Source organism: Mobula birostris, chromosome 26 (genome assembly GCF_030028105.1).
Source record: "Mobula birostris isolate sMobBir1 chromosome 26, sMobBir1.hap1, whole genome shotgun sequence".
Taxonomy (NCBI): domain Eukaryota; kingdom Metazoa; phylum Chordata; class Chondrichthyes; order Myliobatiformes; family Myliobatidae; genus Mobula; species Mobula birostris.
This window is the reverse complement of record NC_092395.1, coordinates 9,398,865-9,412,389: the sequence shown is the minus strand read 5'-3', so window position 1 is coordinate 9,412,389 and position 13,525 is coordinate 9,398,865. Positions and strand designations below refer to the sequence as shown.

The window sequence follows — 13,525 nt, the reverse complement described above, 5'->3', positions numbered from 1 at the left end:
CTGCAGCCAGCCTGCTGATTATTCACCATTAGCTTCAATTTTCAATCTGGCGTGAGAGATCTTTGTTTGTTTCATGATCAGCATACTGTTACATGGCATATGTTCACTTCAACACTGATAAATCAACTCTTTCAATACATGGTCAAGATCTTCAATTTTCACTTTATGCGGTGTTTCCCAGCGCTTCTCATTAACTTCTGTTCATTACATATGTGAGGTCACTTCTCAAAACTGTCTGTGGCGTGCAGAGACCTGCATGTCACATGGGAACGTTCCCAGCGCCTTGTGTCATGTCAGCACTCAAAACAGTTCTGGAATTTGGAAGTTTTTGGATTTTGGAATTTTGGATAAAGGCTATGCAACCTGTATTATAATGATAATAATAGTGATAATAACATTTAGTAGAACATTTTTCATACAGACAATGCAGTTCAAAGTGCTTTACAATGTGATAAAGTGCAAACATGAAAGTAAAAGACAAAAAGATGTTTGTAAAAGCAAGGTTAAATTAATTGGTTTTGAGCTGGAGTTTAAAAGTGCCATCTGAGTCCACATCCTTTGTAGTTTTAGGTATTGAATTCCACAGTTTGGAAGCATTGTTCAAAAAAGTTGAACTGCTAATTACCTTTTGAGGGAGACTGCTTAAATTTAAAAGATTGGCGGAAGAAGACCTGAGAGTTCGACCAGGATTATAAAATGAAAAAAGATTCTGCTCCTACGACCTTCTTTGAATAAGGCTTTTGCGTTTGCTCTTTTCATTCCTTTGACATCTTCCCGCGTCTACGGAAGATTGGGATGTGCTTCTTCATTCTCTCCAACCCTCTCTTCCCTGAACATCCTTGATGTGGGCTACATATCCATTCTAAGGCAAGGTACCTTTTCCAGCATCATTCGTTATGTGCCTTGACGTAAGACGTTTATCCAGTGTAGGAACATCAAGTAACTGATCCAAGTCAACTGACTTCACAGCCGGTGAGAGAATCTCAAGAGTATAGGTTTGAAGTCGAGGGCAAAGATTTAAAAGGAATCTGAAGAGCAACTTTTACGCACATAAAGTGGCGGATACAGTACTGTGCAAAAGTCTTAGGTGCATATGTATAGCTAGGGTGACTAAGATTTTTGCACAGTACTGTGTTTGCCGACGTGCTGCAAAGAGTGAGTTTATATATCTGGAGGGAGAGGATGTTTTGAATGGTGAGGGTGGGGTGCCACTGGACAGGTGACAGAGAAGCAATGCCAGGTGTGGTGTGGGTGCAGACACCCCCAGCCCTGAGTCACCAGGCAAGGTCATTAGATTCCAAACAATTAGTTTATTGATCATTACAGAATGTCTCTCTGGTGCTTTCCACTCCCTTCCCCTTTTCCCAACCATGATTCCCCTCTCCCTGCCCCCTTCCCACTCTCAGTCCACAATAGAGACCCAGATCAGAATCAGGTTTATCATCACTCACATATGTTACAAAATTTGTTTTGTTTTCTCAGCAGCAGTACAGTGCAATACATACAATTACAACATTACTGTGCAAAAGTCTTAAGCACCCTAATTTAATATATATGCCCAAGACTTTTTCACTGTACTGTAGCTTTACACTTTTGAGAGCTTGTGATTCTGCCAAGCAAACTGAAATATGATTGGGAGGATGAATCAGAACCTGAATCAGGTTTATTATCACTGACATATGTCATGAAATTTGTTTTTTTTTGTGACAGCAGTAGAGTGCAATACATAAAATTACTGTAGTAGTAGTGCAAAAGTCTTCAGCACACCAGCTCTATAAATATATATATATTTTTTTTTGCACAGTACTGTTTATGAAATGACCTGCCAATGAAAGTAGTTGAGAAGGCAAAATTAAAGCTTAAAGACATTTGGACAGGTATGTGGATGGGGACGTTTTTGAAGTTTATGGACCAAATGCAGCAAAGTGGGACAAGACCATGTAGACAATTTGGTTGGCATGGACAAGTTGGGCCGAAGGGCCTCTCTGCCTGTTATGAACTCTGATGCAATGGTCCAAGTTAAAGTAAATGTATTTTTAATGCACGAATATGTTGCCATATACTAACTTGACATTCATTTTCTTTCAGACACTCACAGGAAGATAAATAAATGTAATAGAATTTAAGTAAGCAAAGGCTGACGAACAACTAATGTGCCAAAGAAGACAAATTGGCAAATCTAAAACAATAACTCAGGGGTTCCCAACCTTTTTTATGCATGAAGATTTGGAGGATGCAGTCATCGATAGCATTATATGAAGGCAGTCCATTATCTACACTAGATGGCTGCGCTGATAGTTAACTTTTCAGGCTGAGGACACAATCAGTTTTGATTTTATTTCATCTTTCAAGCATTTATATTTCATTTTCAATAATTCCAACAATTTTGCTGCCAATTCCCTTCCCTTCTATAGATGTGTTGTGGAGAATATATTGACTGGTTGCATTACAACCTTGTATGGGAACACCAATGTCCTTGAACAGAAGATCATACAAAAAGTAGTGGATATGGACCAGTCCATCATGGGTAAAGAGCCGTCCCCACCACTGAGCATATCTACATTGAGTACATCTACCCAGAACATTGTCGCAGGAAAGCAGTATCAATCATCAGGGACTACCACCACCCAAGTCATAGCTTCTTCTCTCTGCTGCTATCAGGATAAAGGTTCAGGAGCCTCAGGACTCACACCACCAGTTGTTACCCCTCAACCATCAGGCTCTTGAACCAAAGGGGATAAATTCACTCAACTTCACTTGTCCCATCACTGAACTCTCCCACAACCTATGGGTTCACTTTCAAAGACTCTTCATCTCATGTTCTTGACATTTATTGCTTATTTATTTATTTATTTATTTATTTTTATTATTATTATTATTCCATTTATTTTGTATTTGCACAGTTTGTTGTCTTTTGCACGCTGGTTGAACAAATTGCTTTGACCTTTCATTGATTCTATTATGGATTTATTGAGTATGCCCACAAGAAAATAAATCTTGGTTGTTTATGGTGACCTATGTGTACTTCGATAATAAATTTACTTTGAATTTTAAACTTTCCCTCACCTTCACACATTCCAACTTATGGAGACTTATGGAGAAGAGGAGTTATAAGCCGTGTCTTCCCTCTCTCGTTATGAGCAATGTGAGATTGCTGGGTAATAAAATGGACGAGTTGATAGCGCTAGCCAGGAGTCAGAGAACATTTCAGGAGAGCAATGTTATGTGTTTTACCGAAACGTGGTTGCACGAGGACATACCCGACTAAAACGTTTCCATGGAGGGCTTCCAGACCATTTGGGCTGAACGGAAGTGCACTGAGAGCAGTAAGCGTAAAGGAGTTGGGGGCTTGCTGTTCTGGTTAACAACAGATGGTGCAATCCTGGCCATATTATGATCAAGGAACGTGATTGTAGCCCGGATATTGAACTTTTTGCTGTTGGACTCCGGCCATATTCCACCGAGATGCAACACTGGGCATCATGGGAGGTTGTTCCTGCCTGTGGCCATCGAACTTTGCAGCTCCTCCCGTGGAGGGTCAGACACCCTGAGCCAATAGGCTGTTCCTGGACTGATTTCCATCTGGCATAGTTTGCTTATTGTTGTTTGATTGTTTGTGGTTTTGTATTGCTCTATATGTGCTCTATTCTTGGTTGGTGCAGCTGCAACGAAACCCAATTTCCCTCGGGATCAATAAAGTATGTCTGTCTGTCTGTTATCTCTGACTCCTCCCCTCCATTCTGTACCTTCATTTCTGCATGGAGTCTGTCTACATTTCCACACACCAGGATCCTTAAAACATAGAAGGCCATCCAGCCCATTGAATCTATGCCAGCTCTGAGCAATCCCATTGCTCATTGATGTTCCCTGTAACCCATTCTCCCCACATTTCCATTAACTTCCTCATTCACCTTGACACAAATGACAAAATACAAGTGAGTAATGAATCTCCCAACGTGCATGTCTTTGGGATCTGGGTGGAATCTGTAGCACACTCGGAGGTTACAAGGAGAACATGCAAACTCCACACGGACAGCATAGGAGGTCAGGATAGAAACCAGGTCACTGGAGCTATGAGGCATCTGGACTACCAGCTGCATTACTGTACTACTCTATCGACCAGAAGCTCTCCAATCCTCACAGTTCCCTTGACAAAACTTCCTCACCAATCTGTGGATTGATCCAAACCTAACAGGATTCAGGGGCACTGATTTAGAATATAAGGATGTCCCTTTAAAACTGAGATGGGGAATTTCTTCAGCCAGAGAGTGGCGAATCTGTGGAATTTGGTGCCACAGAGGGCAGGGGAGACCAGGCTGTATTTAAGGCAATGATTTATTGGGTCTCTATTGGTATGGGGAGAATGGGGTTGTAAAAAAAAATCAGCCATGATTGAACAGTGGAGCAGACAGTGGTCGAATGGCCTAATTCTGCTCCAATATTTTATGGATTCCCTGCTTTTGATGAGAATATTACTCCATTCCTGAGCGACACACACAAAACACTGGAGGAATTCAGGCAGCAACTATGGAGAGGAATAAACAGTCGATGTTTTGCACCAAGACCACTAATCAAGACCAGAAAGGGCAGAAGCCAGATTAAGAAGGTGGTGGGGGTGGGGGGGTGAGGGGCTGAGGGGGGTAGGGGAAGCAATGCAACCTGGCAAATGATAGGTGAGGCCAGTTGAGGAGGAAGGTGGGCGGGTATAAAGTAAGAATCTGGGAGGTGATAGGTGCAAGAGGTAAAGGGCTGGAGAAGAAGAAATCTGATAGGAGAGGACAGTGTGTTATTGTATTCCCTATATTTTACAGCCTGTTCTAAAATCTGATGTTGGTGGGGACAACGCTGATCCTAAACTGTTGAGTGTGTATCTTCAGCTTCCAGTACCTCCCCTCTGATGGTAGCAATGAGAAGAGAGCATTGTCTGAGCGACAGGGGGATCCTTAATGACGGCAGAGCCTTTTAAAAATGTCTTCAGTGGCGAAGAGGATAGTTCCCATGATGGAGCCTTGCTGGCCTTTAAGGGATCAATCCTTAATGTGTATCAGTGAGGTGTGGGAAAGTAGTTGTTCCTGAACCTGGTGGTGTGGTGCGGAACATCAGGCTTCTGTACCTCCTGTCCTCAAGATTCCAGATCCAAGCTTACTTATCATGTCATTTATCACATCGACACATACAGTGGAACACATCATTCGTGTTAACAACCAACACGTCCCAGAGTGTGCAGGTGTCACCATACATTGCTGTGTCAACATGGAATGCCCACAAAGTTCAGCAGAACAACACAGAACACAACAAGCAACAAAGCAACAACAGCAAAGCAGGTCCTGTTCCTCCCTCCCACCCACACACATACACAGTTCTCAAACCTCAAGAAAGTCCATCTTCTCCGGCCTCCAGCCTCCAGCAGATCCAGACTCTGACTCGGACACTCAGACACTGGGCCTTCATCTACCCCAGCGGGCTCACAGAGATTCGCAGACTCAGGGCTCCAGCCAACGAGCCTCAACGTCCGGACTGCCTTGATCATTTTGACAGAGAGAACAGTGTTCTGATGGATATAATGTGAAATGCAACAGGGCATTCGAATTGTGGACACCATGCCTGCTGGAGTGTATGGTTGGATATAAAATGCACATTGGGTCTAAGGTTGCAGGAGGAGCACAATCTTGCCCCACGGTCTCTGTCCACAGCGTGACTTGTCAAAGTGGCAAATCTCAAGGTGGCGCTATGGTGCCACTTTAATGCAGAAGTTCCTTCAATGGTCAATGGGACGTCACGCCACTGGAGATGGATATCAAGGTGGGGTTTGGTCATCTCCTCCCACCACAGAATAAAGGATTCGCCTTCAAGGATGGCAGGATGGCAAGCCTGGGAACACGTCATAGAAGTCAAACACAAGAGGTTCTCCAGAGCAGTGCATACAAAATGCTGGAGGAATTCAGCAGGTCAGGCAGCATCTATAGGTCAGGATTCAGGCTGAGACCCTTCGTTAGCACTGGAAAGGAAGGAGGAAGATGTCAGGAAAAGAAGGTTAACCAATTTCTACTACTTTCCCTACCCCCACCTATAATTTTCCATGTTGAGGCCACACTCAGGTTGAAGGGGCAACATCTCATATTATGCCTGGGTTTCTCCCAACCTGATGACATGAACATCAATATCTCTAGCTTTTGGTAATTTCTACTCCCCCCCCCCAACCACTCCCTTTTTCCAGTCCCCATTCTGGTTACCCAATCACCCCATCACCCCTTCTCCCTATCTGCCCATTGCCTCCCTCTGGTCCCACTCCTCCTCTTACTTCCATGGTCCACTCTCATCTCCTATTAGATTCCTTCTTCTTCAGCCCTTTATCTCTTCCACCTATCTCCTCCCAGCTTCTTACTTTATTCCTCCCCTCCCACCTACTGACTTTCACCCTCACCTGGTTTCACCTATCACCTGCCAGCATAATGATTGTCTTCACTGCACGTGGTCAAAGGCTTCAGGGCACAGGGGTTCCTTGCTGCAATTTGCACATATAAGTCGATGGCCAGCAATATGGATGGGTGATGAACGACATCCATGGATGCCGGGCTGTTCCAGGTCAGTGGGCCCTGGGATCTGATGTCCATGTAAGCAGGAGGCACAAGGGCTGGTGATTCGCTGAGCCCAAAGTTTGAGGCCTGAAGTACCGGGTCCCATCATTGACCAGTCCAGGAGGTTGATATCAAAGATTGAAGCCAGAAGGACAATTGGAAGTCTGGAAATTGGAAGGCTGCACGAGGACATATCCGATCAAATCTTTTCCATGGACGGCTTCCAGACCATTCGGGCTGACCGGAAGTGCACTGAGAGCAGTAAGCGTAAAGGAGTTGGGTGTTTACTGTTCTGGTTAACAACGGATGGTGCAATCCGGGTCATATTACGATCGAGGAACGTGTTTGTAGACCAGATATTGAACTTTTTGCCGTTGGACCCCAGCCATATTCCACCAAGATACAACACTGGGCGTCATGGGAGGTTGTTCCTGCCTGTGGCCATCGGACTTTGCAGCTCCTCCCATGGGGGGTCAGACACCCTGAGCCAATAGGCTGGTCCTGGACTTATTTCCACCTGGCATAGTTTGCATTTTGTTGTTTGATTGTTTGTGGTTTTTGTATTGCTATATTTATGCTCTATTCTTGGTTGGTGCAGCCGTAACGAAACCCAATTTCCCTCGGGATCAATAAAGTATATCTATCTATCTATCTATATAAACTGAAAGCCTTGAGACTAGAAACGGGAGGCCTGGAGGCCTGTCTTCGATTTGGAGAATTGCCTGTACATGTGTAGATGGGAGGGTGGGAGAAAAAGGGGCTTGTTTTGCTGTTGTTGTTTGTTGTGTTGTTCTGCTGAGCATTATGAGAATGCAATGTTGGTGCCGGAATATGTGGTGACACTGGTGGGCCGATCCCAGCACAACACTTAGATTGTGTTGGTTGTTAACAGAGATGACACAGTGCACTGTATTTTTGATGTACACATGATAAAGGAATGAATCTGAAACTGAATTATCCAATTATTCTGATTAGTTTAGAGATATACTGTAATTCTATTGAATAATCCGCTCTGTATCATCCTTGGTGATAGAACATCTGGGTTTTCGTGTCTCTGTTTCCAAATGAAAGATTATCCACCTGAAATAGTACTTCTATCTCTCTCTCACTCTCCAAGGTACTGTTTGTCAGACCAAGTACTTTCAACAATTTTTACTTCTAATTATTTCAGAATCGGAATCAGGTTTAATATCACCGGTATTTGTCGTGAAATTTGTTAACCATGCAGCAGCAGTACAATGCAATACATGATAGATATAGGAAAAGCTGATTGACAGTAATTAAATATCTGTCTATTAAATAGTTAAGTTAAAATAAGTGGTGGAAAAACAGAAATAAAAAATAGTACTGAGGGAGTGCTCATGGGTTCAATGTCCATTTAGAAATAGGATGCTTCTGTACCAATAGAATTCCTGGTAGAATACTATCTAACTAATTTTTCTAATGGATTCTCCTGTGCTGTGTTGATGATCCTGCCAAATGAGTCTCAAAATACTTATGGTAAGTATCTGGAATTTTGTTTTATGGACATGCATTCAATGTGGATTAGGTTCATACCAGAACTCCTAAAATGAAAAGGCATATTAGGCCATAAGACATCAGAGCAGAATTAGTCCATTCAGCCCATCGAGTCTGTTTCACCATTCTATAATGGCTGATTTATTATCCCTCTCATCCCCATTCTCCAGCTTTCTCCCTGTAACCTTTGACGCCCTTAAGATCTATCAACCTCTTGCTTTAAATATGCCCTGTGACTTGGCCTCTGCAGCCATCTGTTGCAATGAATTCCACAGATTTACCAGCCTCTGGCTAAAGAAGATGGGAAATCCTCATCGCTTTCTGAAGGGAAGTCCTTGTATTCTGAGGATGTGACCTCTTGTCCTAGACTCCCCCACGATAAGAAACATCCTCTCCACTTTCATTCTACCCAGGCCTTTCAGTATTCTGTAGGTTTCAATAAGATAACCCCCCGCCCCACCCATCCTTCTAAACTCCAGTGAATACAGGCCCAGGTACATCAAATGTTCCTCGTGTATTAACCCTTTCATTCCCATCATAATTCTCTTCTGCGCATGGATTGGATTTAAAGCAAAAAAGAGATAAAAGGCCAGCCACACACACAAAATACAGGAGGAACTCCGCAAGTCATGCAACATCTATGGAAATGAATAAACAGTTGGCATTTTGAGCCCTTCATCAGTAGAATCTTGCGTGTTTATGAAAAGTCAACTATCATATTAGGATCATGGATCAACTTTATTTGCCATATACATTACATATCATTTACATGTTAAATGTTAAAGTACAGATTATGGAATGAAATGTGAATCAGAATCGGAATCACGTTTAATATCACAAGTAAATGTCGTAAGATGTCCTGACGAAGGGTCTCGGCCTGAAACGTCGACTGCACCTCTTCCTACAGATGCTGCTTGGCCTGCTGCGTTCACCAGCAACTTTGATGTGTGTCGTAAAATTTGCTGTCTTCGCAGCAGCAGTACAATGCAGTACATAATAATAGAAAAAAACATGAATTACATTAAGTATATATACGTTACTTCCATTACCTCAGTAGTGCAAAAATCAAAATAAAAAAGTAGTGAGGTAGTGTTCATGGGTTCAATGTCCATTCTGAACTCAGATGGTAGAGGGGAAGAAGCTGTTCCTGAATCATTGAATGTGTGTCGTCAGGGTCCTCTATCTCCTTCCTGATGGTAGGAATGAGGACAAGGCATGACCTGGGTGATGGGGGTCCTTAATGATGGACTCCACCTTTTTGAGCCATCGCTTCTTGAAGATGCTCCGGATACTACGGAGTCTAGTGCCCACGACAGAGCTGATTAAGTTTACAACTCATTAATACCAGCATGTATTTATAGAGACATAGAAACAGAAACATAGAAAACCTACAGCACAATACAGGCCCTTTGGCCCACAAAGCTGTGCCGAACATGTCATTACCTTAGAAATTACTTGGGTTACCCATAGCCCCCTATTTTTCTAAGCTCCATGTACCTGTCACTTAAAAGACCCTATCGTATCCGCCTCCACCACTGTTGCCAACAGCCCGTTCCACGCACTCACCACTCTCTTGCGTAAAAAACCTACCCCTGACATCTCCTCTGTACCTACTCCCAAGCACCTTAAACCTGTGTCCTCTTGTGGCAGCCATTTCAGCCCTGGGAAAAAGCCTCTGATTATCCACACGATCAATGCCTCTCATCATCTTATACACCTCTATCAGTTCACCTCTCATCCTCCGTCACTCCAAGGAGAAAAGGCCGAGTTCACTCAACCCGTCTTCATAAGGCATGCTCCCCAATCCAGGCAACATCCTTGTAGATCTCCCCCGCACCCAGAAGCTGCAGAGAGTTGTAAACTCCAGGACACCTTCAAGGAGCGATGCCTCAAAAAGGCGTCATCCATCGTTAAGGACCCCCATCACCCAGGTCATGCCTTGTTCTCATTGCTACCATCAGGAAGGGGGTACAGGAGCCTGAAGACACACACTCAACAATTCAGGAACAGCTTCTTCCCCTCTGCCATCATGAACACTACCTCACTACATTTTTTATTTCTATTTTTGCACTACTCATTTAATTTAACTATTATATATATATTTACTGTAATTCACATTTTTTCTATTATTATGCATTTCATTGTACTGCTGCCACAAAGACAACAAATTTCATGACATATGCTGGTGATATTAAATCTGATTCTGATATGTCCACAACTCACTAACCCTAACCAGTACTTCTTTGGACTGTGAGAGCAAACTGGAGCACTGGAGGAAACCATCATGGAGAGAACCTACAACCTTCTTACGTACAGTGGGTGTTGGATCCTAATCTTACAGGTGGCACTGTAAAGAGTTATGTTAATCCAGGGGTTCCCAACCTTTTTTATGCCATGGACCCCTACCATTAACCGAGGGGTCAGTGGACCTCCTGGTTGGGAAACCCTACAGATAATTGCTATACTACCATGTCTCACTTAGATGTTGTGGGACAGTTTGGGGAGATTCAGTAGCTGATTTCTGCTTCAGTGCAGATACCTTGAACTGTAAAGCTGCAGTCCAAAACTCATTGCTCACAAATATGTGTAGGAATAGAACTTTCATCCATGATAGGATTTTGGAATTATGGACACTCCGGGAAAACTCTGAACATTCAGTAAACTATCATGTGAACTTTTAGCTTCAAAAGAATCACAACCTATCTTCCCAAAAACATCATCTCATCAATGATCCTAAATGGTATTTCCTTAATAAAAGAGCAGCAAGAACTGGGCAGTTCAGACAGCATCTTTGGAGAATAAAAGCAAACTGGCATTTCATGACAAATTCCTTTCCTGAAAGTTAAAACTACACTTTGACAATCAAAAGAAGTTCAAAAGTTCAAAATAAATTTATCAGAGGTGGTGGGGTGGAGATACATCTCTACCAAAGGAGGTTTAAGGCACTCCTTCCCTTCACTTGCCTGCAGCCCACGCTTGGGCAAGGTGTAGCACCTGCTTAGCCCCCCACCCCACCCCCGATCAGGGTCACGTGAAGCCATGGGAGTTTATGGTGGATGGTTGTATGAGCAGCTGGTGTATATCACAAGTCCTGATTATGCAACCACTGACGCCAGGCAGACAATCTCTGAAGAGTATTGATAAGCTGGGGTCACCCATCTTGTAAAGACACTGCTCAGAAGAAGACAATGTCAAACCACTTCTGCAGAAAAATTTGCCAAGAACAATCAGTCATGGAAAGACCACGATCAGCTACGTCATACGACACAGCACATTATGATGATGATGACATATATGTCACCATACATTGCCCTGAGAGTCATTTTCTTGCAGGCATTCATTGTAAAAGAAACACAACAGAAACAATAAAAGCTACACACTACAGAGATGGACAAACAACTAACGTGCAAAAACAACACACTATGCAAATATAAAAATGAAAAATAATAATTACTAAATCTGATAAACCCACAACAATTATTAATCAGTGACTTTTCTTGTACATGGCGTGCAATCTAACGTAACATAGTGACCAAAGACACCCACGAAAATGGAAATCAAATTCTACACAAAAATCACCAATTTTAAACAAAGCTATACAACATGAAAGCAATTACATGTCACCTGAGTTTAGGGGATGGTTTTAAATAGTTTTTTAAAAAAATAAAAATAGTTTCTTTCTTTGGTTAACCCCCCGCCACCCCAACCCGTAATCAGGAGCGCTTTGCAGGAGAGATACGCCAAGTATTCCGTGCATCTGATTTTTTTGGTGCCTTTGATCACAGCACTGGGAAAGCAAAGGGGAAATTCTCCACTTAGTGTCGCGAAGGGAATTTACGCGTTTGCACAGTTGTATACATTCAACAGCAAAATCGTTAGGCTTCAGTCTGGGACTGAAACAAGCGATTTGACTATCCCTGATAAGTACTGATTTGCAAAGCATATCTAGCGAATACGGCCGGCCAAAAGAGTCTGCACACACGTCATGATGTGGCAGATGGCTAAGTATTTGTATAATCTGTCGTGTTCTCCTATTTATTTGCAGTCTCGAGTCTCGAAAGGCGAGCTCGTGTCGCCGATCGAAGTAATTTTCACCTCCGTTCAGGTCTCTAACATGAATATTTGTGTATTTTAAAAGATTCTTCCAAACTCGGGTCAACATGGTCAACGGCAAAACATGATGAGCTGTCTTCCAGCAAGGAAACAACATTGTCTAGTCTGGCACATCTCTCAATTGTCACACTTTGAAGTCAATATTATCCCCTGTCTAGTCTTCTAAGGTATAGAAATAGATCTAAAAATCGCTACCTTGTGCAAATGCCCTAATTTACCACAGTATTAATTACATACAAAATATTCGAAATTTCACAAGTAACAATTTTGCTCGCTCTGGCATCCAAAAGTTGTCACTATGGTAACAAGTTTTGGACGGGTGGGCTCCTTTCCCCCTCCACCCAAACTTGCCGTCTGCAAATACTGTACTGTATTTACACGTCAAAGCAAATAGTTAAGAGGAGAGAAAGCCAGTGGCGGGGGTGGGGGGGGGGGTGGTGGTGGCGGTGGTGGCTCGGCAACGAGCCCGCGGAGCATGCGCAAGAGTGAAGGAGCCGGCACGGGGGGTGGGGGGAGCGCAGGTCAGTGGAGGCGGAGGGGACGCGGCTCCGGTACAACAGGGGGCGGGGCCAAGTCGGGAGGAGGCGGGGCCAGCGCGGCAGGAGCATCGCGTCACGTGAGGGCGGCACATGCCGCGCGCTGCCGCTGAAATCCGGGCGAGAGCGCGAGCCACTGGGCACCGCGGCGGCTGCGCTGCAGTCACGGAACGGCGGCTTGTACCGGGAGCTTTCCTCAACGCTGCCTCTTCACATGAGAACACCTCGCACGCCTCAACCATGAGAGGTAAGCCGACGATCGGGAGAGGAAACCAATCGTTTTTACTTTACGTTGGGTGATATCGCACCTGTTATATCCTGCAGTTATTCTCTCAAGTAAATCGGGCACCGATGATAACGCAGCGTCTCTGATGTTTTAAGACATCCCGCCACACGAACTTCACTATTCCTCTGAAGCTTGGAGTGTTCCCTTCCTACCAGTCTGGGGTTTGGGGCAGCTTTTGCCCTGCATTCCTTTTCCCCTGACAGCCGCGATTATATTTAATACCTAATCCTCTGCACATTGCACAGGTCCAGATTTGCGTGCCAGAGGGATCGGGAATTGTTCCTGCTACTTGCTTTTTGCATCCTGACATTTGGGCCAGCTTTTCTGCTTTCAGCCGAGGGGGGAGTGGGGTCTGCGCAAAGTTGGCAAGTCTAAAACCTGCCGCTTGTAACTTAATTTTATTTTAATCTGCAAGAGTGTTGCAGTGTGCTGCGCTTGGGACAGGAACTTTGTTTAAAATGATGATTTCTGTGTGTGTGTGTGCTGCATAGGGG

General features: G+C 43.8%; 1 protein-coding gene across 1 annotated transcript in view; it reads left to right on the top strand.

Moving 5' to 3' along the window:
• Positions 1-12,838: 12,838 nt before the first annotated feature.
• LOC140188092 (nuclear receptor ROR-beta-like) overlaps positions 12,839-13,525 on the top strand; it is a 119,112-nt gene continuing 118,425 nt past the window's right edge. Inside the window, exon 1 of the mRNA XM_072244045.1 lies at positions 12,839-12,992. Coding sequence (XP_072100146.1) covers positions 12,839-12,992 — 154 coding nt within the window. The remainder of the gene's footprint in view (positions 12,993-13,525) is intronic.